The 27,671-nt window shown below is 35.8% G+C and overlaps 1 protein-coding gene across 1 annotated transcript; it reads left to right on the top strand.

Moving 5' to 3' along the window:
• Positions 1-26,896, top strand: si:ch211-266g18.10 (titin). Its single transcript, XM_039785426.1, has 48 exons — positions 1-439; positions 2,080-2,286; positions 2,374-2,457; positions 2,540-2,644; positions 2,747-2,902; positions 3,105-3,248; positions 3,364-3,507; positions 3,808-3,951; positions 4,050-4,169; positions 4,384-4,503; positions 4,633-4,677; positions 4,785-4,838; positions 4,945-4,971; positions 5,878-6,024; positions 6,120-6,859; positions 13,667-14,732; positions 15,132-15,224; positions 15,346-15,390; positions 15,829-15,924; positions 16,228-16,263; positions 16,415-16,459; positions 16,798-16,842; positions 17,106-17,171; positions 17,432-17,524; positions 17,895-17,990; positions 18,161-18,211; positions 18,624-18,689; positions 18,975-19,016; positions 19,140-19,187; positions 19,285-19,353; positions 19,459-19,506; positions 19,639-19,686; positions 19,773-19,814; positions 19,897-19,965; positions 20,379-20,429; positions 20,556-20,600; positions 21,015-21,053; positions 21,197-21,229; positions 21,305-21,352; positions 21,477-21,539; positions 21,692-21,736; positions 21,905-21,946; positions 22,673-22,720; positions 25,125-25,160; positions 25,273-25,314; positions 25,394-25,438; positions 25,522-25,554; positions 25,692-26,896. The coding sequence occupies exons 1-48, from the start codon at positions 430-432 to the stop codon at positions 25,775-25,777; spliced, it is 5,067 nt and encodes a 1,688-aa protein (XP_039641360.1). The 5' UTR covers positions 1-429; the 3' UTR covers positions 25,778-26,896.
• The last annotated feature ends 775 nt before the right edge of the window (positions 26,897-27,671 follow it).

Raw genomic sequence — 27,671 nt, 5'->3', positions numbered from 1 at the left:
CCCATGTGAGGCACCAATAACACTGGGTGGTATATTCTGTCGGCTCCCCCTCAGCCTACCCAGCCCTCTGCTTAGCTTGGCTCTTTCCTTCCCCTGCGTTGCTTTCCTTTACCCCACCGTCCCAATGCTGCCACACTGGCAGGTCCAAATTCTGCAACACCTGTAAATCTTTCAATTTATGCTTGATTTTCCATTTTCTTTATTATTATTTTTTTCTTGAAGAGATTTCACCTGTGGATTACACGAGTAGGGAAACAAGACTGTGATCACCGAGTGGAAATGGAATCATTTAATAACTTGGACACTTTTTACAGATAAGTGGACGCTGATTGGATTCCTACTGAAGCTGTGATATTTCTATTCACTTCTGCATGAGGAGGCTTTGCCCCCAACTCAAAGGATTATAGCTAAAGTTGTCTCCATATCACCATGGCTGAAGGTAGGACTAATTAACACCTGCATCAGCACTGAAAATAACAACATTTACTATTTGCCAAAGCACATAAAGCCTAAGTGATATATGCTATGTAAAAAATGAATGGCAGTGTTTTGATAGGGTACTTTCTCATAGGAAACTGTGTTGAAAGTTGGTTGCTATAAATACTGGATATCATGTAGCCAAAGTATTAGCGTTGCTCTCCTGTGACAGACATGACTGCTGCTGGGGCTGACCTCTGATTTTCAACTTTCTTTTTGCCATTTAAAATAAAAAGCCTGCTTCTTATGTAATCTGCTCAAACAAGTTTCCCAAGCAAATCTTTTGTTTGATTAAGCTTCTGGAATTGAGCAATAACAGGCAGATTTCCTTGTACATTTCCGTGTAAATTTGTGGTGAAATACTGACACCACCTGTCCACCCTAATTCTGAAGGGACTGTTTTGAGTTTTGGCATAACTTAGCATTTGTATAATGAGGAAGGGAATCATGAGTCAGGCATGCTCAGAGTTCATAAACACCTTGGCACCAGGTCCAAGTGGGAAAGTACGTCAGTGTTGATGATGGCGAGGATGTCATTAAATCCCATCACAATAATTTTCCACTGGACTAAACAGGTTGGAATCATGTATTTAGAAAACCTGATGAAATGAGAATGACAGATGATTCCTGTCTTGTCTGATATTTATTTTGACAAGATCAGTTTAATCAAATTTACATAATCCCCTCAACATCAGGAAATTATCTTACATGTTGATGCAACACACAGGCAGAGGTTGTCAGATCAGACATACTGTCTCCACTGTGTTAAGGTTAAATATTTTGACCACAAAGGAAATATCCTTCACCTGTCATGGTTTAGCTGCATGTGTGTGTAGATGGTGAGACTGGAAAGGTGGCTATTGAAGGACATTGTTATCCCAAACATACATTACAAACAAACATTTCCTAGTCAGAGATTTAACTAAACCCTATTAATGTTTGTGGGCTAAAGTTAAACTTTTAGGATATTTGCTTATTTAGTCATGCATATTTAATTTAATTTTAGAGAAAGAAAAAGGCAAAGAGAATTGTTTGTCAGAGTGTCTTTTAAGGAGCCTAACTAATAATAATCTTTAGACTTTAGATATTTAAGGCCAATAATGGTATCAAGTTTTTTCTAAATATTTTTTATATTATAGTTCTTTTATTTTTATGTACACATAACATAAACAAACATTTGTCAAAAGAAGCCCTTTAATATAATTGTGACCAAGATATGTACTGAGTGGGACATTTTACAGTAAAATAATAACCATGTCAGCACTCACAGGCAAAGGTCATTTTGAAACATACTGTATCTTTGGCATTTCTGTATGGACGATATATCAGGCCTGCTGATATATTGATCTGGGTATAGCATTTTCCAAAAGGTATACATCCATACATGCCATGAAGGAGCAAAAAATACCTGCATACAACACTTTCCCAATGCTATTATGAATGTAGCCTCAATGCAACTCTTAGTTTGTTGGTTAATAATTGGGTCTGACTGTAAAAGGACAAACCAAGCAGCGAAAGGTGAACCACAACAGGGCCGTCTTGATGATGTGGGAGTTCTCAGAGTGACTTTAGTATCTTTTTGTGTTTTTTTTCCACATAAAGGAGCCAAATCCGCCTCTTCCTCCGCAGCCAGTGGATCCAATAGAGCAGCTGCACCACAGACAGGCTCCCTTAAGTCCACCAAAGGTCTGGGGCTCCTCGGGAAGCTGAAAATGTCTGCGGAGCTGCTGATTGCCCTGGCTGCTCTCCTTTCCTGGGTGGTTGTGGGAGTGGTGATGTTTGACTTTGTGGAGTACAAGGCAGTCCCTGGTTAGTCACAAATACCCAAAATGTATCTTATTAGAATTTCAATCATCAAACATGCATAATTATCAATAAATCCATTATTATTCCCAGACATTCAGCAAATAGTTTCGGACCCCGTGCAAGCTGTAAACGACGCTGTTGATGAAGTATCCAGTCTGTTCAATAAGTTTCAAGGTACATAGGAGAGACAGCATGCATGCCACACCTTTTTAGTAGTGCTGAAGCAAGTATATGACTCTTATCTCTGGGTCCCTAGAATGTGCTCCTGATTTAAGTGACCCCATGTCCGCTGCCACTTACGCAGCTGAGGAAATATCGGACGCAAAAGATGGATTTGTTCGCTATTTTTCAGATGACGAAGGTATAAAAACATACTCATGCTCAACCAGAAAAATAAAATTCAACATTTTTATAATACACGTGATGTAACCATGACTTTAATTATCTACCTCCAAACCCACAGGGAACTTCTACCTCAGCTATGTTGACCCTGTGGTCATCGGGAGACAAGCTTTCCATTCAACCAATGATTTCATGTGTGGATGTGCGGGCACCTTCAGGGACACACTGTGTGCTATTGTGGACACTGTATCTGACATATTATTGGATATAAATAAAGGTATGTATTCCATTATTAATGCTTTTTTTCTGACTAAGGAATTTGTCTGCCTTCCCTTTTTTATTCACAAGCAAATAACATGTAATGATCCTAATCCTAATTAACTGAGTAAAAAAAGGCTAGTTCAAGTTAAACTGTAATCATTTTTGGCATGTATGTTTGGTCATCAATAAATTAATTTTTCATCACTTGTTTTTCTCAGGAAAAATTGACCTTAGCTACATTGACCCTGTGGTTATAGGCAGAGGTGTCTTCAGTGTTACTAATGACTTTGTGTGTGGAGTGGGGGGCTACATCCAGGATGTGCTCTGTGCCATTTTGGACACAATTCTAGATGTAGTGAAAGGTATTTACTCTCTTCGGTTAACATCTCTCTAATCTGTAACCTTAAAATATTAAAATGACAATGTAACACAGTATAATGTTGTTGTTTTTTACATTTACGTATTTGTTCTTCTCAGGAACCATGGATATAAGCTTCATGGACCCTGTGGTAGTTGGCAGAAATGTCTTCAGTGCTGCTGATGACACTGTGAGTGGAATAGTGGGCTACATCCAGGACGTGCTCTGTGCCATCGTAGACAGTATACTGGATATAACAAAAGGTACCTGCATCATATTTTAACCTTTGTATTGTTTGTGGTGCAATATTTACATTAAATATTTTTATTATCTTATTTGTTGTGTGACTCATTACTAAATCAACATTATTACTCAATAACTTAGATTGTGTTGGTCATGGGTGTATAATAGTACTTGTGTTTTTTATTGAAAATTATTGATTACATAATATCTTTTCCCATTGATCTTTAACTGTCTTTTCAAATGTTTGTATAACAGAAAAATGTTTTTGATTGAAGTAACTCACTGGAGTTTTGGCTTGAATGTGTGTTTGTTCTTCTCAGGAACCACTGACATTAGCTTCACTGACCCTGTGGTTGTTGGCAGAAATTTTTTCACTGTTACTAACGACTTTCTGGGTGGAATAACAGGATACATCCAGGATGTGCTCTGTGCCATCTTTGATGTAATACTGGACACTCTAGAAGGTAGAGTATTTAACCTTACCTAATCTATTGATGTGTCCCACTATAAGTTTGCTCTACTGGACCCTGCTAACTTTCACTTTGACTTGTCTGTTGATCAGACATCCAGCATGCTATGGGATTCAGCCCCATGTCAGCTCTGAAGAGAACAGCAGAAATCATCACAGAACAGATAAACATGCTCTGGAGCTACGTCTCCACAATGCTGATTGGTGAACAAGGTCTGTTTGAACATATGGCGACATATCATTTACAAATCATCCACATTACAATACTATTGCTGGTGTATCACTATGTTTGCATTTGCTGTAGTTACTCATACTAAGATATGAATAAGTATGGTAAGGGAAGAAATAGTAAACAATCAGAAGTTGTTTGTTTTAGTATTGAATGAACAGCAGCTTTAACTGACTTTGCGCTGTGCTGATATTTCAGGGATCATGCCTGAAGTGTCTGTTGACCCCATGAAAGTCGTTGAAGATGCCGTGTTGGAGTTCACAGACAAGAAAGATTTGTTTGTGGCTTACATGTCGAGCATGCTTGTTGGTGATCAAGGTATGCTCGTTTGCATTAGTTATATAGAATAATAACTTTAACTAAAACTTAGCTAAAAAATAAAGATACACACCTAGATACTTCAACATACACTGACACCTTGATGCAGATATTCTTCTCTTGTTTTAGGTGAACCTGTTGCCACACCTGTTGTAAATGTCGTTTCTGAAAAAGGTTTAACTTTTTTTTACAGTTTTAATACACCTAAAAGCATCTTACTAGCATATGATGGCAAATTACACCCCATTTGTACAACATGTCTGTTTCTTTTCTTTGTTTAGATGAAACTGTGGCTCCCCCATCCCCATCTGATATAAATTTGGTACGAAGGAAAGGTAAGCAATTGCAATTTTGTATCCCTTTTTGGTACTGTAACACTAAAATAATTTCTTAAAAATTAAGTTAATTGTCTTTTATTACCAAATTTTCTTTGAAATGTAGGTGAATTCCTGCCACCTTTCGAAAAAGGTAAGAAAACAACACCTGTATCGCAGACATGCGGTAATGTTTATTTTGGACAGGGGAAATGTGTGCAGCAAATAGTTGCCTTTCATGCATGTTCGCATTGATTTTTTTGTTTTTCTTATCACTTTGCATGAACTGGTCTCAAGTCTGCCTCATGTCGTGTTCAATGTAATACTGCAAGTCTGAAGTACGATGAAACTTTATGTCCAACTTGTTTGAATAAACTCCATTTCCCTTCAACAACTATGCATCAAAACCACTCCATACTTTTATTGTAATAAATGTCTATATAAGGTTATGGTGACTGCATCTCTCCCTCTGTTTCTTTGTTTGTTGGATGTAACATTTCATAAGACTCTGCACTCATGTGTTTTACCATTAAGTTGTTTTTTTCCCCAGTCATCGTGTTTTTGTGTCATATGTTAATTTATTTACTTATTTCTATGTTATATTGAGCATGATGGATTGTCTATGTCCTTTGGAGTTGCATTCCACTGAACATGCCACTGAAAATAGTCCCCAACAAATGCACTATTTAGTTTACTGCTGCTTTAGTAAAGTTTGCCAAAAAGTACCATGCCCAGATTTTTTAAACCTTTTTTAAATTAAACTAGGCTATATATCCATGATGCATTTGAAAAAAAAAAAAATAATAATTACATCTTCAGTAGAAATGTTGCAAAGTACTGAGAGATGAACTACTGCATAATTGGTTTTGGTTATTTCCTAAAATAAGTTGGCAGTTAGCTAATTTGAATGAAAAAAGCAAATGGGGAAAAGGCATTAACTGCATCATGTGGTGTGTGTGTACTATGTAATGTTATGAATGGTCTTTGTTCCCATTTCACCCCATCACATTCTTCTGTACCTGAAACAAAGTTTGGAGGGTCACATTGGTTGATGATACAGTTACAGAGATTATGAAAGCTGCCAAAGATGACGCTGCTGCTGATGCTGCTGCAGAGTTAAGTGAAGCCCCAGACTCAAAGATCGAGGAGGAGGCTGAAGTTCCCACTGAAGCTGCTAGTGAAGCAGATGGAAAAGAGGCAGATGATGGTGATGATTCATACGTTTTTTCTTTATTAGCCACATTCATTAGTCAGATGCAAGATCAATAACAGGCACTAAATCTGTTACTATCACATCACTAGTGAAACATGTCAGCCTTGAAGAGACTGAACATGAACCATCACTGGAAGAAGGAGAAGAGGTTGATATTTTGGAGGAGGATGCTGCACATGACAAGGAGGAAGAAGAGGAGAAAGGAGCAGGTACAGAAGAAGAGGGTGATATTAAAACAGAGATTGAAGAAGAAGAAGCACAGGAGCCACAAACTGGAGAAGAGGTTGTAGAAGCTGAGGGGGAGGAAGAGAAGACCACAGCTGAAGACTTTTTGGTACAAAGGGAGAAGGAAGAGGAAACAAAAACAGAACAAGATGCAGAAAAAGATGAGGAGGGGGAAAAGGAACCCAAAACGGAAGATTTGGTAGAGGATGAGGAGGAGGAGGAGGAGGAGGAGGAGACCAAAGCTGAAGGAGTTTTGGTAGAAGGGGAGGAGGAGGAAGATGAGGAGGAAACAAAAAAAGAAGAAGATGCAGTAGAAGAAGAGAAGACCAAAACCGAAGATATTGTAGAAGACAAGAAGGAGGAGACAAAAACTAAGGACGAGGAGGAGGAGACCAAAGCTAAAGAAGATGTAGTAGAGGATAAGGGGGGTGAGGAGACAAAAACACATCTGGTGGTAGAAGATGAGGAAGAGGAAAAGGAAGAGGAGGAGGTGGAGACCAAAACTGAAGACCATTTGTTGAAAGCTAAGGAAGAGGAGGAGACAAAAACTGACGTTCTGGTAGAAGATGCGCAGGAGGAAAAGAAGGAGGAGACCAAAACTGAGGTAAAAAAAAAAAAGAAAAAAAAAAAAAAAAAAAAAAAATATAAGAATAAAAAAAAAAAAAAAAAAAAAAAAAAAAAAAAAAAAAAAAAAAAAAAAAAAAAAAAAAAAAAAAAAAAAAAAAAAAAAAAAAAAAAAAATATTTTTTTTGGGGGAAAAAAAGGGTTTAAAAAAAAAAAAAAAAAAAAAAAAAGGAAAAAAAAGGAATTGTGGGAAATAAATATTAAAAACAAAGAGCCATCTGTCCAACAACTTGATCTGAAAATTCTGTTAGCTGAAGAAGAAACAACTGTTCACGACCAAGACGAATACTCTGACATCCTCGACGATCATCGTGATGAAAACAATAACAACAGTGAAAGTGGGAAAACTGACCTGAAACGAAAGAGGAAGGTTCATATTCCCTTTGAGAGGCTCAGAAGACTCGGATCCAGAGCTGCTCACAAACATCACCTTCACAAAGATGAAAAAGGTACAACACTCTTACTATTATCATCACATATTGTTCATCTTTTTTTCATTATTAGGTAATAAAAATGTTTCTGAATGGTGAGGGTGTTAATAATAATAAATTATCATCTTTACATTTTTTTTAGCATGTTTTCAAAGGACCACTTTGTTGTGACGTGACTAAAGTTCTTAGGCTGGATTTATTCAATAACAGATGTAAAATGTTTCATATTTTCATTTCAGTGTGTTTGTTAACATTGTGTTCATTTGTTTTGTGTGGTAATCATCAAGGTTTTAAACCAACAGAATGATTTTCATCACAAAAGGTTTTTCATTACAGATTAGAGAAACATTCCAACATTTATGAAACATTGTTTGATGTTTTATCCAGAGTCAGAGAAGATAAATAATATAAATAGCTAAACAAGCTAAATTGCAGCAAAGGAATTGTCACTTCCAGAACCACGGGTACATTGCAAACAGCAATTGCTAATAGATAGCCTAATTCAGCATACTTTTAATGGTGCCAAATTGCCAAATTGTGAACAAATATAGGCAAAAAAATACCAGGGCTCAAGTTGTAGCCCACAGTTGAGCTAGAAAACTCGCCCAGACACGTTTTCACCTCAATTTATGTTGTCAAATGCTGATCAGATGCTGATCAAGTCAACTCATGTCTTTGCAATGACGGTACTACAGTGTAGCTTCTAAATAGTTTTGACTTCAGTCAGAACGCTCTTAGGCAGTCGGGCTTATATGCCTCTGGGATCATAATATACTCCACTTGCTTGTTGGAAATATGGTCACCTTTGTCATTCATATCTCCATCGATGGCCCTGGTCCCATTCTAGAAAATTAGGTTTGTGTCTGAGAGTACCTGACAATCTCTGTACTGAACACATAGTGATTAAACCCAAAATGTTGGTGTATTTCTTGAAGAGATTAATTATAGACATAGTTTTAATTGAAAAGCAAAAGAGATGTACATAACCTGATCAAATTAAGTTTTATTTAGATCAGAAACTCATTCTGGCTTAGGTGTGAATAGCTGCATGGAAAGAGGATCTTAGGACTAATACAGTGACAGGAACACGTAAGTACCCAATTAGCTCCTTTAACTGTGCTCTTTTCTTTTCGATGACTCAGTACAGACAAATTTATTTCCCAAGGTGCTAATTGTGTACATAAGTGTTCCTGCTTTGGACCAGTCATTGCCTTATAGGCAGTCAGCCAATAGACTTTTTTCACGGCAGACATGATGTTGACCTGTCATAGTAGGAAAAGCACGGGCGCATTCAAAACCATTACTGATGGCTGCATTCCACTTAGGCCCTGGTATTATTCCTGCTGACTCACTGAAATAGCTTATTGGGACACTTGATGGAACTGAGCCATCGTTAAGGTTATCAATTTCAGCTGTGCTTTTCCTACTATGACAAGTCCAAATGTCTGCTGTGAAAAAGGTCCATATTCCAAGTGGCAGCTAGATGGTGCTGAGAGGCTGAAAAAAACATTGATAGTTTTCTGGATGAGGACACAAAACGTAAATGTATGATCTTCCCTCCACAGTGCATTATGTACCAATGAAAAATAATTACTGAACAACTTGTTATGACTTCGTTGTATATCAATATTATATTGTTTAGTTGTGGGGTGTTTTTGATCATAATGTTTTAGTGTTGTAGTATTTATATAGTGCTTATGCAAGCATGAGTATTTGTCATGATGACTAGTGTTTTTAGTGCTGTAGTGCTTATAGTGTTTATGCAAGCATGAGTATTTGTTATTATGACTATACTCTGATTGCCAGTCAGAATTGCACTGTACATTGTACTTTATAATTTTTGCACATTTCTGCATGATATACTTTAGTTCTCAAAGAAGTAAAGGAAAGACATGCAATGAAAGAAGTTAAAGATGCCATTATTAAAGGTAATACTGTTGAAATTGTGCACCTTCTTCACTTTGCTTACTCCCAAAATTCATTTTATATTTCTAAATTTTCCTATTTAAATGCATCAATGTTCTATAATTTAGTGAAAACAAGAAGGTACTCTATGCACAAAGGCACCTGATAGTTTTGCCTATGGAGATTTTTTGTTGCTTACAGACCTCAAAGCCGCAGAAACTGAAAAGGAGAAAAGAGACAAGGAGCCCAAAATTGAGGAAACCATAGAGATACAACTAAAAGAAGAAAAGCTAAAGGAGGACAAACCCCTTGAAAAGAAACCACTGAAGCCCAAAGGTAATTACACTTAATAATGAGAGTTAAAATATTATTCAAAAGAAATAAACACAAGGCTGTTACATTCTATGTAACAAAAGAAATGAAGTAAGAATGCTGCTAGATCATTTACTTCTTTAACTATACTGTAAATGCATATTTTAGCACAATTGGGACATACTGTAAAACAGTGTCAACATTGAAAGCAGGTGTATACCACCAGTTCATATAGTATTTCTCAAACAAAGTTGTGTCAGTATTAGTATTCTGGCCACTTGTACACAAAAGACACAGGATTCTTTGTCCTGCTTCAACTGCTCCAACATTAAGTCTGTTACAGACATCGTAGAGTACATTAAACATTGACACTTTGATGATTGCTTTTAGAAAAAGAGCCTAAGGAGAAGGAAGAATCTAAGAAACCATCCACAGAAGAGGCAGAAGTAAGGAAGCCTAAGGAGAAGGAAGAAACAGCAAAACCTAAAAAGAAGAGACAATTGGCAAAACGCTCTGAAGAAAAAACAGAACTGAAGAAACCACTCCAAGAACAGAAAGAAGTCAAGAAACCATCTAAAGAAGAGAAAGAAGACAAGAAACCTCTCAAAGAAGAGAAAGAAGTCAAGAAACCATCTAAAGAAGAGAAAGAAGACAAGAAACCTCTCAAAGAAGAGAAAGAAGTCAAGAAACCATCTAAAGAAGAAAAAGAAGACAAGAAACCTTTCAAAGAAGAGAAAGAAGTGAAGAAACCATCTGAAGAGAAAAAAGACAAGAAACCTCTCAAAAAAGAGAAAGAAGTCAAGAAACTGCCGAAAGAAGAAAAAGAAGACAAGAAACCTCTCAAAGAAGAGAAAGAAGTCAAGAAACCATCTAAAGAAGAGAAAGAAGGCAAGAAACCTCTCAAAGAAGAGAAAGAAGTCAAGAAACCATCTAAAGAAGAGAAAGAAGACAAGAAACCTCTCAAAGAAGAGAAAGAAGTAAAGAAACCATCTAAAGAAGAGAAAGATAAGAAACCATCTAAAGAAGAGAAAGAAGTCAAGAAACCATCTAAAGAAGAGAAAGAAGATAAGAAACCTCTCAAAGAAGAGAAAGAAGTCAAGAAACCTCTCAAAGAAGAGAAAGAAGTCAAGAAACCATCTAAAGAAGAGAAAGAAGACAAGAAACCATCTAAAGAAGAGAAAGAAGACAAGAAACCTCTCAAAGAAGAGAAAGAAGTCAAGAAACCATCTAAAGAGAAAGAAGACAAGAAACCTCTCAAAGAAGAGAAAGAAGTCAAGAAACCTCTCAAAGAAGAGAAAGAAGTCAAAAAACCATCTAAAGAAGAGAAAGAAGTCAAGAAACCATCTAAAGAAGAGAAAGAAGTCAAGAAACATCTCAAAGAAGAGAAAGAAGTCAAGAAACCATCTAAAGAAGAGAAAGAAGACAAGAAACCTCTCAAAGAAGAGAAAGAAGTCAAGAAACCATCTAAAGAAGAAAAAGAAGACAAGAAACCTCTCAAAGAAGAGAAAGAAGTCAAGAAACCATCTGAAGAGAAAAAAGACAAGAAACCTCTCAAAAAAGAGAAAGAAGTCAAGAAACTGCCGAAAGAAGAGAAAGAAGACAAGAAACCTCTCAAAGAAGAGAAAGAAGTCAAGAAACCATCTAAAGAAGAGAAAGAAGACAAGAAACCTCTCAAAGAAGAGAAAGAAGTCAAGAAACCATCTAAAGAAGAGAAAGAAGACAAGAAACCTCTCAAAGAAGAGAAAGAAGTCAAGAAACCATCTAAAGAGAAAGAAGACAAGAAACCTCTCAAAGAAGAGAAAGAAGTCAAGAAACCTCTCAAAGAAGAGAAAGAAGTCAAAAAACCATCTAAAGAAGAGAAAGAAGTCAAGAAACCATCTAAAGAGAAAGAAGTCAAGAAACCTCTCAAAGAAGAGAAAGAAGTCAAGAAACCATCTAAAGAAGAGAAAGAAGACAAGAAACCTCTCAAAGAAGAGAAAGAAGTCAAGAAACCATCTAAAGAAGAAAAAGAAGACAAGAAACCTCTCAAAGAAGAGAAAGAAGTCAAGAAACCATCTGAAGAGAAAAAAGACAAGAAACCTCTCAAAAAAGAGAAAGAAGTCAAGAAACTGCCGAAAGAAGAGAAAGAAGACAAGAAACCTCTCAAAGAAGAGAAAGAAGTCAAGAAACCATCTAAAGAAGAGAAAGAAGACAATAAACCTCTCAAAGAAGAGAAAGAAGTCAAGAAACCATCTAAAGAAGAGAAAGAAGACAAGAAACCTCTCAAAGAAGAGAAAGAAGTAAAGAAACCATCTAAAGAAGAGAAAGATAAGAAACCATCTAAAGAAGAGAAAGAAGTCAAGAAACCATCTAAAGAAGAGAAAGAAGATAAGAAACCTCTCAAAGAAGAGAAAGAAGTCAAGAAACCTCTCAAAGAAGAGAAAGAAGTCAAGAAACCATCTAAAGAAGAGAAAGAAGACAAGAAACCTCTCAAAGAAGAGAAAGAAGTCAAGAAACCTCTCAAAGAAGAGAAAGAAGTCAAGAAACCATCTAAAGAAGAGAAAGAAGACAAGAAACCTCTCAAAGAAGAGAAAGAAGTCAAGAAACCATCTAAAGAGAAAGAAGACAAGAAACCTCTCAAAGAAGAGAAAGAAGTCAAGAAACCTCTCAAAGAAGAGAAAGAAGTCAAAAAACCATCTAAAGAAGAGAAAGAAGTCAAGAAACCATCTAAAGAAGAGAAAGAAGTCAAGAAACCTCTCAAAGAAGAGAAAGAAGTCAAGAAACCTCTCAAAGAAGAGAAAGAAGTCAAGAAACCATCTAAAGAAGAGAAAGAAGACAAGAAACCTCTCAAAGAAGAGAAAGAAGTCAAGAAACCAATTAAAGAAGAGAAAGAAGTCAATAAACCATCGAAAGAAGAGAAAGAAGTCAAGAGACCTCTCAAAGAAGAGAAAGAAGTCAAGAAACCATCTAAAGAAGAGAAAGAAGACAAGAAACCTCTCAAAGAAGAGAAAGAAGTCAAGAAACCATCTAAAGAAGAGAAAGAAGACAAGAAACCTCTCAAAGAAGAGAAAGAAGTCAAGAAACCTCTCAAAGAAGAGAAAGAAGTCAAGAAACCATCTAAAGAAGAGAAAGAAGTCAAGAAACCTCTCAAAGAAGAGAAAGAAGTCAAGAAACCATCTAAAGAAGAGAAAGAAGACAAGAAACCTCTCAAAGAAGAGAAAGAAGTCAAGAAACCTCTCAAAGAAGAGAAAGAAGTCAAGAAACCATCTAAAGAAGAGAAAGAAGACAAGACACCTCTCAAAGAAGAGAAAGAAGTCAAGAAACCATCTAAAGAAGTGAAAGAAGACAAGAAACCTCTCAAAGAAGAGAAAGAAGTCAAGAAACCATCTAAAGAAGAGAAAGAAGACAAGAAACCTCTCAAAGAAGAGAAAGAAGTCAAGAAACCTCTCAAAGAAGAGAAAGAAGTCAAGAAACCTCTCAAAGAAGAGAAAGAAGTCAAGAAACCATCTAAAGAAGAGAAAGAAGACAAGAAACCTCTCAAAGAAGAGAAAGAAGTCAAGAAACCTCTCAAAGAAGAGAAAGAAGTCAAGAAACCATCTAAAGAAGAGAAAGAAGATAAGAAACCATCTAAAGAAAAGAAAGAAGTCAAGAAACCATCTAAAGAAGAGAGAGAAGACAAGAAACCTCTCAAAGAAGAGAAAGAAGTCAAGAAACCATCAAAAGAAGAGAAAGAAGTCAAGAAACCTCTCAAAGAAGAGAAAGAAGACAAGAAACCATCTAAAGAAGAGAAAGAAGTCAAGAAATCCTCTAAAGAAGAGAAAGAAGTCAAGAAACTATCTAAAGAAGAGAAAGAAGACAAGAAACCATCTAAAGAAGAGAAAGAAGTCAAGAAACCTCTCAAAGAAGAGAAAGAGGTCAAGAAACCTCTCAAAGAAGAGAAAGAAGTCAAGAAAGAAGTCAAGAAACCATCTAAAGAAGAGAAAGAAGTCAAGAAACCATCTAAAGAAGAGAAAGAGGTCAAGAAACTTCTCAAAGAAGAGAAAGAAGTCAAGAAACCATCTAAAGAAGAGAAAGAGGTCAAGAAACTTCTCAAAGAAGAGAAAGAAGTCAAGAAACCATCTAAAGAAGAGAAAGAAGATAAGAAACCATCTAAAAAAGAGAGAGAGGTCAAGAAACCTCTCAAAGAAGAGAAAGAAGTCAAGAAACCATCTAAAGAAGAGAAAGAAGACAAGAAACCTCTCGAAGAACACAAGGTAGTCAAGAAATATCTCAAAGAAGAGAAAGAAGAAAAAGAAGAGAAGTCGATCAAAGAGGAGATGAAAGCACCCAAAGAAAGGGTAGATTTGATACCATCTAAGAAAGAGAAAAAACTGAAAAAGCCTCAAGAGGAGAAAGCAGAAAAAGAGATGAGGCCTAACGAACTGAAGGAAAAGACATCTTTTATGGAAAGGAACGAAGTGACAAAACCCTCTAAGGACACGAAGGAAGAAAGGGAGCCACAAAAGGAGGAGAAAGAACTTAAGAAACCTACAAAAGAAAAGGAGGGAAAAGAGATTAAGGAACCATCTGAAGAGAAGAAAGACAGAAAGCCTTCAAAGAAAGGGATAGAAGACAAGAGGCCTTCAATGGAAGAGAAAGAAGAGAAAAGGCCTTCCGTGAAGGAAAAAGAAGTTAGGAAGCCCTCTGAAGAAGAGACAGAAACTAAGAAGGCCCCTGTCCAGGAAAAGGAAGTCAAAAAGCCGATAAAGAAGCTGTCTGTGGAGGAAAAACCTTACAAAAAAGAGAAAGAACCAACAAAAGAAGAGAAAGAACCAACAAAGCCTAAAGAGGCCGAAGAAGTTAAAAAGCCTCACAAAGAAGAGAAAACCGTAATAAAGCAGACAAAAGAAGAACCAGAGAAGATCTCCAAAGAGAAGAAACAACCAGCTAGGTCTTCCAAAGAGGTGGAAGAAAAGGAAAAGCAAGGAAGACCTTCAAAAGAAAGGGCCGTACCAAAGAAGCCCTCAAAAGATCAACAAGAGCCAGAGAAACCTTCTAAAGATGAAAAAGAACCGACACTGTCTAGAAAGGAAGAAAAAGACGTTTTAGAGAAACCCTCCAAAGACAAGACAGTGGTCAAGATGATTCCAAAAAAAGACAAGGAACCAACGATTTCTAAGGAAGAAACAATACCAACAAAGCCTTCTAAGGACAAAGAACCTGTCAAGAAGAGAGATACTAAGACAGGTAGGCATAGGCCAGCAAAGCAGTGTTTTTAGTAATCACACAAAAAATGGATCCATTGAATAATCTGTTAACAATAGTAAGAGCCTACAGCCATGCCACCAGCTCTGTGAGGCTCTACACAGGATGCTTTGAGTGAAAGGCTAAAATGCTCACCAGGACAATGATGTCATGTTGATGTTTATCAGGTAATGTTCCCCATGTTAACCATCTTAGTTTAGTGTGTTAACATGCTAACAGGTGCTAATAAGCACTGAACACAAAGTACAAGTGAGGCTGATGGGAATTGAATTAGTTTTTACAGGTATTTGTAGAGGGGCGTAGATGGCCTGACTGAAGTCTAAAGAGGGCTATATATAATTTATGTAAAACTGCTTCATAAGCTTTGCCTTTTTATTTCAGACACTGGACCCATAAAGCCTGTAAAGAGGATTAAAGTAGTCAAGAAGGGGGTTGGGGCTGTCTTAAAGGAACATCTTAATGTAACAAAAGCAGGTGAATAAATGAATCCTTGTTTCATAGAAGAAGAATTAGCATAGAGTACCATTTCATGTTTAATGTAAATGACTGTAAGATGAGCTAGTGAATTATACTTTTGAATATTCCCCAATAATAGAGGTTCCTGAAGTCCCTAAAGCCAAACCAAAAACCGCAAAGAAAGGTAAGAACATGCGTTTAATATTATTTTGTCAATTGTTAACTCATTTGTAAAAGTAAATTGAATCTGATGTTATTTCGCTGTTTAGATGCTCCATAACCTAATATCTCACCAATCATTAATCAGACTATTTAAGAATAAGACTAGTTAGATATTATACATATTTTCTGTTTGCTGACATAACTTTTTATGTGTAGGATACATAAAAAGTATCTATTAAAAGAAAGGTAATACAAAGCCATCCATAGAGCCATACAGGGAGCATGGCTGAAATCTTCCACAAAAAAATCATGTTATAATCACATTATCTGTGATTGATATTTTTCATATGTTTGTCCACTACATTGCAAAATACAGCAGACTTCATCACTCAACATCAATGCAATGTAAAATAAAATAAAAACCTTAATTGTAGAATAATCTTTCTGCTGTTCATTTCAGCTGATGAACCCAAGAAGGCAGTAAAGGTGGAGAAAACTGTGAAAAAGCAGATAGTTCCTGTCCTGAAACAGGGACACATGAACGTTACAAAAACAGGTAAGTAACCGGCCACAGGGCTCTGCCCTACCATCAAATATTTTATTTTGTGTGAACTTGAGATCATGCCTAATACCTTTCGTGAATATGGAGATGTTTCTTTCTTCTCAGTACAAGTTATAGTGGGATACACGTTCCTTAAAACTGCATTCACGTTCTGCCACAAAATGTATGGAAAGGGTGCAGAATTTATTTCAACATTTTAGTGTCTCAAATTAAATTTGTTGAGGACTTAAAAAGGTATCATAAAATACAGAATTTGACTTTAAAAATGGTGCAAGAACCCTGACATTTTTGTTTTAGAACCTGAGCTTCTCAAGGGGAAGAAGGCCGAGCCAGGTTTGTTTTTCCTCTGTATCTTAATTTATTTCATAATGTATTTGTTTTTCTTTTAATTTGAATCTTATTGTATTTTTCAACTGTAGTTTACTTTGTGGTTTCTCACTTAACTGTATATATTAGAATTAATAGGGCCATGTATTTTCTCTAGCACCTGTTATCAAAGTAAAACCTAGAGCTGCTGAAAAAAAGAAAGGTATGCGGCAGAAGTGTGTTTCTGTAGTGATTTAGTAGCTATTACCTTAACATGTGGCTGCTGATTAAATGCTCAAAACATCATCTTAAGTATTATTTCAAGGACATACTGATTTTGGCAATGCATGTTTTTCCAACTGCTTTATTTTTTGGATTGGGACTAAAATAATGTCATGAAGATACAAAAGCAATCTGACAAATTTAATTTGACCATCTTTTAACAGTGCGTTGTCCTTGTTTCATAGAAGAATAATTAGCATAGAGTACCATTGCATGTTTAATGTAAATAACTGTAAGATGAGCTAATGAATTATACTTTTGAATATTCCCCAATAATAGAGGTTCCTGAAGTCCCTAAAGCCAAACCAGAAGCTGCAAAGAAAGGTAAGAGCATGCTTTTAATATTATTTTGTCAATTGTTAATTCATTTGTAAAAGTAAATTAAATCTGAATCTGTTATTTAGCAGTTTAGATGCTCAGTAACCTAAAAACATATCAAGAATTAAACTCTAGTTAGATGTTATGCACATGCATATTTTCAACTTACATAAAAAGTTACATATTAAAAGAAAGTGTCACATAATACAAACTGATCTTTATACAAACCTAAAACTTAAGGGCTTTTTGATATCATCATTTTCCATCAGTGGCAGCTCCAAAGGAGCCCAAGAAGGAACTAAAGGAGCAACTCAAAGCTAAACCTGTAAAACCAGGTAATACAAAGCCATCCATAGAGCCGTACAGGGAGCATGGCTAAAAAATACTGTTATGATACATGTACAGTTTTTTGACAATACAATATTTGTAAAAGCATAAGAAGTGCTTACTCATAGAAGCTCACAAAGACAGGCCCGACCGGAGCCTAAAGAAGGCTAAATAGATTGATACGTTTCTTTTGTTCAATGCAGGGTATTATTATTTCCTCTGTTTTATTATGTGAAACTGTTCATTCAGCTTTGCCTTTTTATTTCAGACGCTGGACCCAAAAAGGCTGTAAGGAGGATTAAAGTAGTCAAGAAGGAGGTTGCGTCTGTTCTGAAGGAACATCTTAATGTGACAAAAGCAGGTGAGATAATACAGCATGTAGAAAAACAGACCACAGTGACGTTTTATCCTTGTGGTTAGTATTTGATGAATTTTGCAGTGACGCAGCTTACACCCAGTTATTTAAATAGAACGAAAGAAATTAAAAACAGAGACTGCCGAAAATTACATTATTGGTCACTTGATTAAATAGCTTAAAACAACTTATGTTTACATGTCTCTATTAGTTTTCAACAAACATCAAATTGGAATCACAATATGCTAACAGTATTTTATATGTTTCAGGTACTTGGCAAAATACAATAGACTTTACCAGCAATACAATGCTGTGTAAAAAAAAAAGTGAAATAGAAACTGAACATGTTGTATAATCTTTCTGCTGTTCATTTCAGCTGATGAACCCAAGAAAGCAGTAAAGGTGGAGAAAGCTGCGAAAAAGCAGATAGTTCCTCTCCTGAAAAAGGAGCACATGAATGTTATAAAAACAGGTAAGTAACCAGCCACACTCTGGCTCCATTGTGTAATCATAATCAAAACAACTTGAAAAAGTATCAATCCGACATAGAAGTGACAGATTGAATTCCACCAACCATTATATGTTTATTGTGAACCTAAAATAGGATGATGAATTATATTTTTTAATATTCTCCAATAATAGAAGTTCCTGAAGTTTCTAAGGTGAAAGCCAAAACAGAACATGCAAAGAAAGGTATGAGCATGCTTTTAATCCTTTGTGTCCATTGTCAATTACCGTAATTTGTAAAAGTAATATGAATCTTTCTTTTATGCTGTTTAGATGTTAAATCTCTCATTTTAAGGTGCTGTAGGTAGAATTGGGAAGATCCAGGACTTAGCCAAAACATTTGAACATCGACAACTTCTCAGTCCCTCCCCCCTTTCTGCTAAAGCCCAAAACGGTCTCCTAAGACCCTCCCCCCACAAGGGAGAATGAATTTACCTACTGCACCTTTAATCTGACCACTCAAGAATGAATGTTTGCTGACACATAATCATGTTAGAACACATAGTTATCATATAACTATCTTTATATATATATATATATATATATATATATATATATATATATATACTGTATATATAATACTATAATTTTTCACCAGTGGCAGTTCACAAGGAGCCCAAGAAGGAACAAAAGGAAAAGATCAAAGCTAAACCCGCCAAACCAGGTAATGCAAAGTCGCATTGATGCCGAAGTCTGGAATCTAAAAAATAAATAAAGCTGAACCACTGAAAATCCTTCATCAACAACTTTATATTATCCATCCCATTCATATCAATGAGGGTAGGCTAAATAACAGAATTCGGCGAAATGTGATTGTTGTCTTTTCACGCACAAATTGCAGGGAATTTAAATCAAAAGCAATATACCAAAGTGGCCAGAGTATCAGTTTAAAATGCAGATGTTTTTGATTTAAAATTGTACTAACTGTGTGCACTCTTTTGTGACACAGAAGTTCCAAAGGAAAAGACCAAAGCGGCTCCTGCTAAGAAAGGTAACACACATAATAAGTTTATGAGTTACTAATAATGTTTTCATCACCAAAGAGCAACATGATTATTTCACAATAAAAATAAAACTATCCTGTTGTAAGAAACATTGTGCCATTGACACACAGTAGCTGTTGTTCCAAAAGAAAAGGCCAAACCAGTCATCTTGAAAAAAGGTAAGATAGGAGCATGTTATATTACTATAGAAAATAATAAACTAATGTGGAACTGCAATTACTGTATTTGATTTTATTCCCAAATTTCTGCTGACAGAAAAAGAGGATACTCCCAAAAATGTCTCTCTGGTTAAACAGCGAGTCAAAATAGTGCCTATGAAAAAAGGTACATTATTTGGGTTTGTGTTTTTAATTTTGGTTGCAGATTCTTGCATGTTTTAGTGAATTGAGTCAGTGATCCTAAGCATACACCCATTGTTTTTGTTTTCAGAAGTCAAGGCACCCAAAGAGAAAGTAAAGGCGGTCTCTGCAAAGACAGGTATAGCACATTTTAAATATAAATATAAAACATATAAATATAAGGTCAAAATATTCATGACCCTCCAAGGGGATTTGGTTTTGCATAACAAACTAGGTCATTTTGTAATGTAATGTGATATGTTTCCTTTAGCATCCGAGGATTCAAAACAGAAGCTTAAACTAGCTCTAACAAAGAGAGGTGAGACATACTTTTGTATTTAGCTTTATCATTCCAATGTGTCATCTTATTTTCTGGAATGACGAATCTAAAATCTCTTTACACAGAACCTGCTCCACTCAAGACAAAACCAGCCCCTTTTGTCAAAGGTAAGGACACTAAACAACATTTATTTTTCCACGTTTAAATTTAAAGCAATTGATTTTCTCACTCATTAATTATTTCCCACAGAAGCAGAAGTACCACAAAAAAATGTCTCAATAACAAAGGAGAAGGTGAAGGTTGTGCCACTGAAGAAAGGTACATCTTTTTATTTACACTAGCTTTAATATGTTTCATGTGCTCACCACTACAGTATGTCTTTTAAGTGCTAACTGCTTGACATCCATTGATGAGTTTTGCATTTTAGAAATAACAAAGCTATTCTATTTTTTATTCAACTGTATGTATTAGCACACTAATACTGTAGGCTTATGTGATCTTATAGTGCCTGTAACTCCATAAGAGAAAGTAGAGCCAGCACCAACAAAAATAGTTGCAGCAGTGATTAAACTAGTTTTACCCACCAAATATCATCCATATTTTTTTTTGACAGTGTACTTCAAACAATGCTTAAATTAAACTGCAGTTGTAAATGAGCTATATTAACATGGACACAAAGTGCTGTAAACAGACAACTGAACTGATATTTTTGTGATTATTGTTTGCTTTAGGAGCTGAGGTTCTCATGGAAAAGAAGGCCAAGCCAGTCACTTCCTCAAAAGGTTTGTATTGTGTTTTTTTCATTTATTCTTTTATTTTTAATCAGGTTGCAGATTTGCAATAGTTTCTTTTGGGTTTCTTATGTAATGGTATACATTAGAATTATTGTGGCCGTGTATTTTCTCTAGCACCTGTTATCAAAGCAAAACCTAGATCTGCTGAAAAGAAGAAAGGTATGAGTAGCTATTAAAATATGGCTGCTAATGAAATGCTCATACAGACTTCATGTTTTATTGCCGCATGATAATGACGCAGCTTAAAACAGCAATGTTGAAAATATCATCGTGAATTACATTTCAAAGATGTTGACGAAACTACCCCAAATTTGTCATGTTCATGTTTAAGCTTCACTTGAAAATGGATATGAGTTACTGTAAAATGACAAATCTGTTTCAATGAATTGGGATTACCTGAAAAAGTCTTAGAGCCGAAGAACTTAAGATTTTAGAGATGCATGTTTTTCACACAGCAGAGATGGCATGCTTTATCTAAGCTGCTTTGCATAGGTGTGAAAAGTGGCTTGAAAAAGGCGTGTAGCATTTTAGATAGAGTTATTGTGACATTTCCCCCTGTTTATTTTAATGCAGAAGCTGATGTGAAAGAAAAGGCAAAAGTCTCAAAGAAAGGTGCTGATTAGTTGTACTTTCTGTCTAATAGAATATAGTGTGGGTGCAATTTCAAGAAATATGATGGAGTTTCAGTACATCATCTGTCACTTATCAAACAGCAAGAATCATCACGCCACTTGTTTTTTCTTCTTTCTCTGTAGAACCTGAGGCCAAGCCAGTTCTTGCCAAAAAAGGTAATGCAGATACAATCCATGTTTATTTGGCAAATGTTAACTATTCTTAACACAGATCTTCTTTTTTACACACAGCACCTGAGGTTGCAAAGGAGAAGCCTAAGCCAGCTCATGAGACGAGAGGTAAATATTTGATTAAAGCAACAACAAAGTCAGAGGCAAGACATCATATATATATATATATATATATATATATATATTTAAAAAAAGAATCATAATCTAATTATTTTTTCTTCATTTGAATTAGCTCCTTCTAAAACAGAGGCTGAAAAAAAGAAGGAAAAGGTCAAATCCCTTCTAAAGACGAAAGGTAGCCGGCCACTGCCATCTGCCTGCAGATCATCTAGTTTTATATAATCAGAAGCTAATTACCATATTGTTACTTCAGCAACTATAACCAAACTAAAAAAAAGCTACTTACTGAGTATCAGCATTACATTACTTACATTCTTATTTACTCAGAGCCCAAAGTGCCGGAGGACAAAGTCAAACCAGCTCGTGAAAAAGGTACAAAATCAACATACTTCATTGTCATGTTTGGTGGCAAATACATAAACTGAATAGAAAACAAATCAGCTCTTTTTGTCAGTTTGGCAACTTCCTTTAACGTGCTGTAATTATTTACTAAGCATTGTCACAAATAAACGTTTATTAACATGAACGGTTTTCTCCCAGCATTGTTGAGGAAAAAGGCCAAACCAGTCCATGTAAAGAAAGGTACATTAGTGGTGCTTCAGTAGGAGTAATCCATATAACCAGTGTGTGATTGTGCTTAAAGTGATCAAGTCACAAAATACAGGTCATTGTATTCTGTAGAAAAAGCTCTGATTGGGATGCTCAGAAGAGAAACAAGCATTTTGCCTATGAGATCAACAATGAATTTAGAGAGTGATTTCTCTGCTGCAGCTCCATAGGCAAACAGCGGTTTCTATACAGTGATTCTGAGAAACACTGTATGCTTCTTTAGGCAGGTGTAGTTGGTAGATCTGCAAAACACTGCATACACAGATTTTGTTAGGCTTTTATAGCTCACCTTGTACTTTCTAAAAGATAGACAATAAAGAGCTAAGATGCCAAAGCAAAGGCTATCCACCAAGCATTAACAATGTGTTGAAATGTCTGGAACGTATCTGGACGCTTCATGCCCTTTGCTCTACAGTGGAATCTTGGATCATTGTTTTTGCAGATAAGTCCCCAAAAAAGGTCGAAATTAATATTTCTCTGCTCAACAGCGATGAAGTGTCTAACACTAATTACAGCTTTTTAGGTGTAGATTGCTTATGCTCTGCAAGCTGATTTAAGCTTTTAAAAATGTAATGTTGTTGTGGTAAGGCTGTAGCTCCAACTGCAATATGCATTGTTGGAAAATTTGATAATTATTGCTTCCGCTCTCAAGTTCTGTGTCCCGATTGGCAGAGTCCGACCTTAGTTTTACTTTTGCAGAAGTGGAGACTCCTAAAGAAAAGGACAAACTTGCTGCAGTGAAAAAAGGTACAGTGTTTGTACACATACTCTGACCTCTGGTCAATCCCCAGTCCACGCTGGGCTCGTCTGTGTGGAGTTTGCATGTTCTTCCAGACTTTCTTTTCTTTTATATTTTTCAACATACTATACTCTGATCACTTTTTTAAACATAAAATTCTATGAATGTTTTAGACATAGTTTATTTGTTTGGATGGTGGCTCTGTGGTTAACACTGCTACCAGTAAGTAGGCCCTGCAGACTCTGAGCCCTGGTTTGATCCCCTGACAGGGCTGGGCTTTTGTGTGTAGTTTGCATGTTCTTCCAGACTTTTTTCGACATGCTATACTATGACTTTTTTCCTACCTTTTTTCAACATACTATACCATAACTTGTTCGACATGCTATACTATGACTTTTTTATCACTTTTTTCGACATGCTATACTATAATTTTTTCGACATACTATAGTATGACTTTTTTTACATTATATACTATAATTTTTTCGATGTACTCTACTATGACTTTTTCGACATGCTATAATATGAAATGTTTTGACATACTATACCATGACTTTTTCATCACTTTTTTTGACATACTATACCATGACTTTTTCGACATGCTATACTATGAATTTTTTCATAAATGTTTTTGACATACTATACCATGACTTTTTCAACATGCTATACTATGAATTTTTTCATAAATGTTTTTGACATGCTATACCATGACTTTTTTATCACTTTTTTCGACATACTATACTTTGACTTTTTTCATCACGTTTTTCGACTTTCTTTTTCGATATACTATACTTTGAATTTTTCATCACCTTTTTTCAACACCAGTTTTTCAAATGGCTGATATGCCAAACATTTGTTACTTAATCCACACAAATTATATATCAATACATTTGCAAATGCTTTCTGGTCCCACGGTGAGTTCATTATATTGATACAGTTTAGGCTTTTTTGAGGCTTCTTTGTCGGCAAGTTTACCAGGACTCTTTCAGTTAATACAGTAGCAAGCAGTTTATACACAAACAGGTGTGATCATTAAACATTAAAGCCAGGGCTAGGCTTGATTACAGTTGGAAGGTCCAGCTTCTGTTCTCCTACACCAGAGTCTTCCTTTGCCAGATCATCCTCCAAGGCGCTGCGGAGGAGGGTCTGGCTAGTCCACATAGCACTCCGGGATGGGAGAAAAACGTGCTCTGGTTTTTTGGCATTTCTTTAAACCTATCACAATCGTCATGGGCGACGCTAAACTCCGCACGGAGCCGCTGCAAAACGTGTATGTTTAAAAGTTGTTTTAGTCGTGCAAGAGAAAACTCAGATTGAACAGGTAGTCTAGCTAGCTGTCTGAATTTACCCTGCCGAGATTTGAGGAGCAGTTAACCATAGTCCTCAGAAATCAACCGGATTTTTAAATTTCAACACAAAGAAAGCGGAAGGAAATGGACAACGGTAAAAAGAAATGCATCCATCGGAATTTCCTGTGGCACCCGAGCAATCTTGGAATGTGGAATGTTGTGGAAATAGACTAACTATACCATGACACTGCACTTTTCCCCAGACAAAAAAGATTAAAATTACAGTAATATGAACACCTAGAAAATGCATTTCCTACAGAAACTGTGTATTAATGCTGAAAAGCTAAATTGCTAAAGCTAATATTCTGGCTTAAATGCGTAACAAGAATGCAAAGTAGTGAGAATAGTTGGAAAAGTGGTTTTAATTAGTACAAATTTCATTGAATTGTAAAATAATACCTATAATATATGAAACAACAGTAGGATATTTTATGGTTTTCTGAAAAGCTCTCTGTATTTTTTACAAAGAGGGCTAAATCTTAAGGAATGCTGAATCCACATTCACACAATAACACATTACAATTCATTCATATTAATAATATATACAATATATCGTGTGTATTTGTGTATTTATAATAACAACAATAATACATTATTAATTATATATGTGTGTGTGTGTGTGTGTGTGTGTGTGTGTGTGTGTGTGTGTGTGTGTGTGTGTGTGTGTGTGTGTGTGTGTGTGTGTGTGTGTGTGTTTACTCCTGTACTTAGAGTTGTCTACTTGTGATCCGATTACTCAGAATTTTTAATACCTGATCAAAACGGGGCCTCTTTCTCTTCATATCTATATATTGATATGTCCTTCTCTGTCAATATATCTATCTGCTGTAACAAAATAGTGGCACAGATAGACAAAACGTTTGAACCCCTATCATTTCTTACTCTTTATTTTGCATACTTCATCCCTTTCCCACTTTTTAAGCTATGTATATTGCCTTAGCTGCAATCTTGATTCTTAAGAAACATTGTGACCAGACAATTTACAGTACACCTGCTACTGTAGACCTGAATTATTCATGGGCAAAAATAACCTTTTTTTTTTCTATCTTTTTTTTGAAAAAAACAGTTGAGAAGAAGGCAGCCAAAGAAGAGAAAGCTAGAGGTACAGTGTGCAATCAGCATTGGACATTAATATCAAATGAGTAAAATCAGCTGAATGTCTATGTGAAATCTTTGACTAATAATAGTTATTAATCTTGCGTTGCTATTTACAGAGGACAGAGTTCTTAAAGAGATACAGGAGCCAGCAAAGAAAGGTATAATTGTTTGTTAAACAGCTCAAATCTGAGTGTTGAAACTTTATTTACAAGCAAATAAATGCTCTTTTTGTTGTAGGAAAACCTGCTGAGAAGAAAGTCGCCAAGGAGAAGAAAATAAAAGGTATTTTATAGCGAAGCTCCAATTTTGGGTAATATTACACTGTATTGTTTATGGTTAACACTGTGTTCTTATTTTGATAGCAGAGCCTTCTGTATCAGACAGCTTTCAAATGGAAGGTAAGTACAAATTCCCCTCTCAGAACCGAAATATCGCACAAGTGTGCAAATTGCATGCTCTGTCTTCTGTCTGGATGCCAGAGAGAGGCGAGGAGCGCACTGAACTGTACTGTTGTATATTATACTGTTCTCCACAGAAGAGCTGCCCTACTTCCAGTGTTTCTTTGTGGACGAGGATGAGGCCCAGTTTCCTTTCTACGCCTTCTCACCACTACAAATTTGAAGCTTCAGTCTGAATCCAGTCTGAGGTTTACAATTTAGTCAATTTTACTGATAATGACACGGTCACGTCACACCCTGCACTGCTGAAACGCAGCATGCTGTCCACTGATGGTCTTCAAGAGAAAACCCTGGACAGCAGAGGATGAGGGGTGATTTTATGTGATGGACCGACTTTATTTTACTTCCAGATTTGGTTGAGCTCTCATACCAAATACATGCAGCTTGTGTCATTCCTTTCCATTTTTTTTATTATTATTTTATTGTTTTGAAAGGTGGATATAATCAAAATGATGGAACAATAATGATGGAACAATATCTTATATTACCTCTGTGGATCATTCATTTGGATCCTCACAGCAACACATTTTTTAAGAAGGAACATAATGTTGTAAACGGACTACAAACATGGCCACGATTCAAGGCGGACGAGGGTTCAGTTCTCACATTTACTTGAAAAGTGGTTTGTACAGTAATCGTACTTACATTTTTATGCACTGTCATCTGTGTAATTTTACCTTTTCCTTCACTGCATTGTAGTTGGTAATTTTTCTAATGCTGAACTTCCTGCTATTAAAAGCCCTTGAACGAACAATTGAGCATTTATAGTGTTTGTGCATAATTCCATTATTCTTGCTATTGTTTCAGCCATTTTAAGGAAACCTTGTTCCTCACAAATATTCCTCTATCTAAAGAAAGGAAAGTTTTTTTTTCTGTTTCTGTGTACTATGTCTTTTATGTGTAAAAAGGAATGACCACGCACTGTATATGAGAGCTCCCAAACGAACACTACCTTTAAAGTCTTATTAAATGGCCGACATATGCACCAGCTCCTCATTTTGACATTGTTGCTAAAAAAAAAAAGCATTGCCTGCACTGTCAGAATGAGGTTTGAGTTCATATTTACTTTTTCTACCATCAAGTATTAGATTTATTCTATAACTGGACGACATGTTGGAAAAGTTATTTTTCCAGCTGCTAACTCTGTTCCAATTCTTTTACTTAAGGCATTTGAATATGATGCTACTTGTTTTAGTCAATGAGAGGGCGAGTATAAGTCTTTTCTTGCACTGTTATCAAAGATGTTTTACAAGCTGGAACATTAAAAGTAGGGCACATGTGATGGATTTTTTTTTTTTTTGTCAATCAAAAAGGATGTGGCTAACAGCGATTTCTTGATAGACCAAAAACACAACGTCACTAACTTTGGTCAGTGGCTGTTTGTCTGTGTGCATAACGTAGAAACATGATATATTTTAGCAACCTTTTGAACAGGTTCTTAACATATATACCATGATATTGATGCATTACCTCTTTTATTTTATTACATCTTATCAACTATATATACAAAAAAGTTACCGGATTCATACAGATTATGAATATCCTGTGCATGTGATGTACAGTGTGGATTACATGATTTCAGATTGATTTTTAAGTCACGTATTTGAAATCTCTGAAGAATGATAGAAGATAATGACAAGTGAACTGCACGAATCAGCTTGTCTAATTTGACAACTTGAATGTGGTTGTTAACATGATCATGTCGAAGTTATTTATCACATGGAAATGAAACATTTATCTCTTTGGTCAGATCTGCACAGCGTTTGATTACACTCTAAATTGATGCAGATGGCGTCACACGTTTGGGCAGCCGATTTCAGATGTAAACTTATGCAAACTTATTTCACAGCTTATACCAGCTGTTGTTTACAAATGGCTTTTTACATTACGCTCCATATGCCGCATAGGAGACAGTTAATTCAGCATGTGGCATTACTTCCAAGTCTACTGAAAAGTAAATCCACTTGTCATTTTTATATTAGAATAATAAAAACACTCGGTTACACTTTACTTGAAGGTATCTACATAAGAGGGACATGACACTGGCATGAACGTGT

The sequence above is a fragment of the Perca fluviatilis genome, chromosome 20 (assembly GCF_010015445.1).
Source record: "Perca fluviatilis chromosome 20, GENO_Pfluv_1.0, whole genome shotgun sequence".
Lineage (NCBI taxonomy): Eukaryota > Metazoa > Chordata > Actinopteri > Perciformes > Percidae > Perca > Perca fluviatilis.
This window is presented reverse-complemented; position numbering and strand designations above follow the sequence as displayed.

Excerpts from the sequence above, each read along its gene's own strand:
- si:ch211-266g18.10 (XM_039785426.1), top strand. Across the intron at positions 6,860-13,666 it reads AGGAGGAGACCAAAACTGAG|AGAGAGGTCAAGAAACCTCT; the intron begins GTAAAAAAAAAA and ends TCTAAAAAAGAG. Across the intron at positions 19,188-19,284 it reads ACCAGTCATCTTGAAAAAAG|AAAAAGAGGATACTCCCAAA; the intron begins GTAAGATAGGAG and ends TTCTGCTGACAG.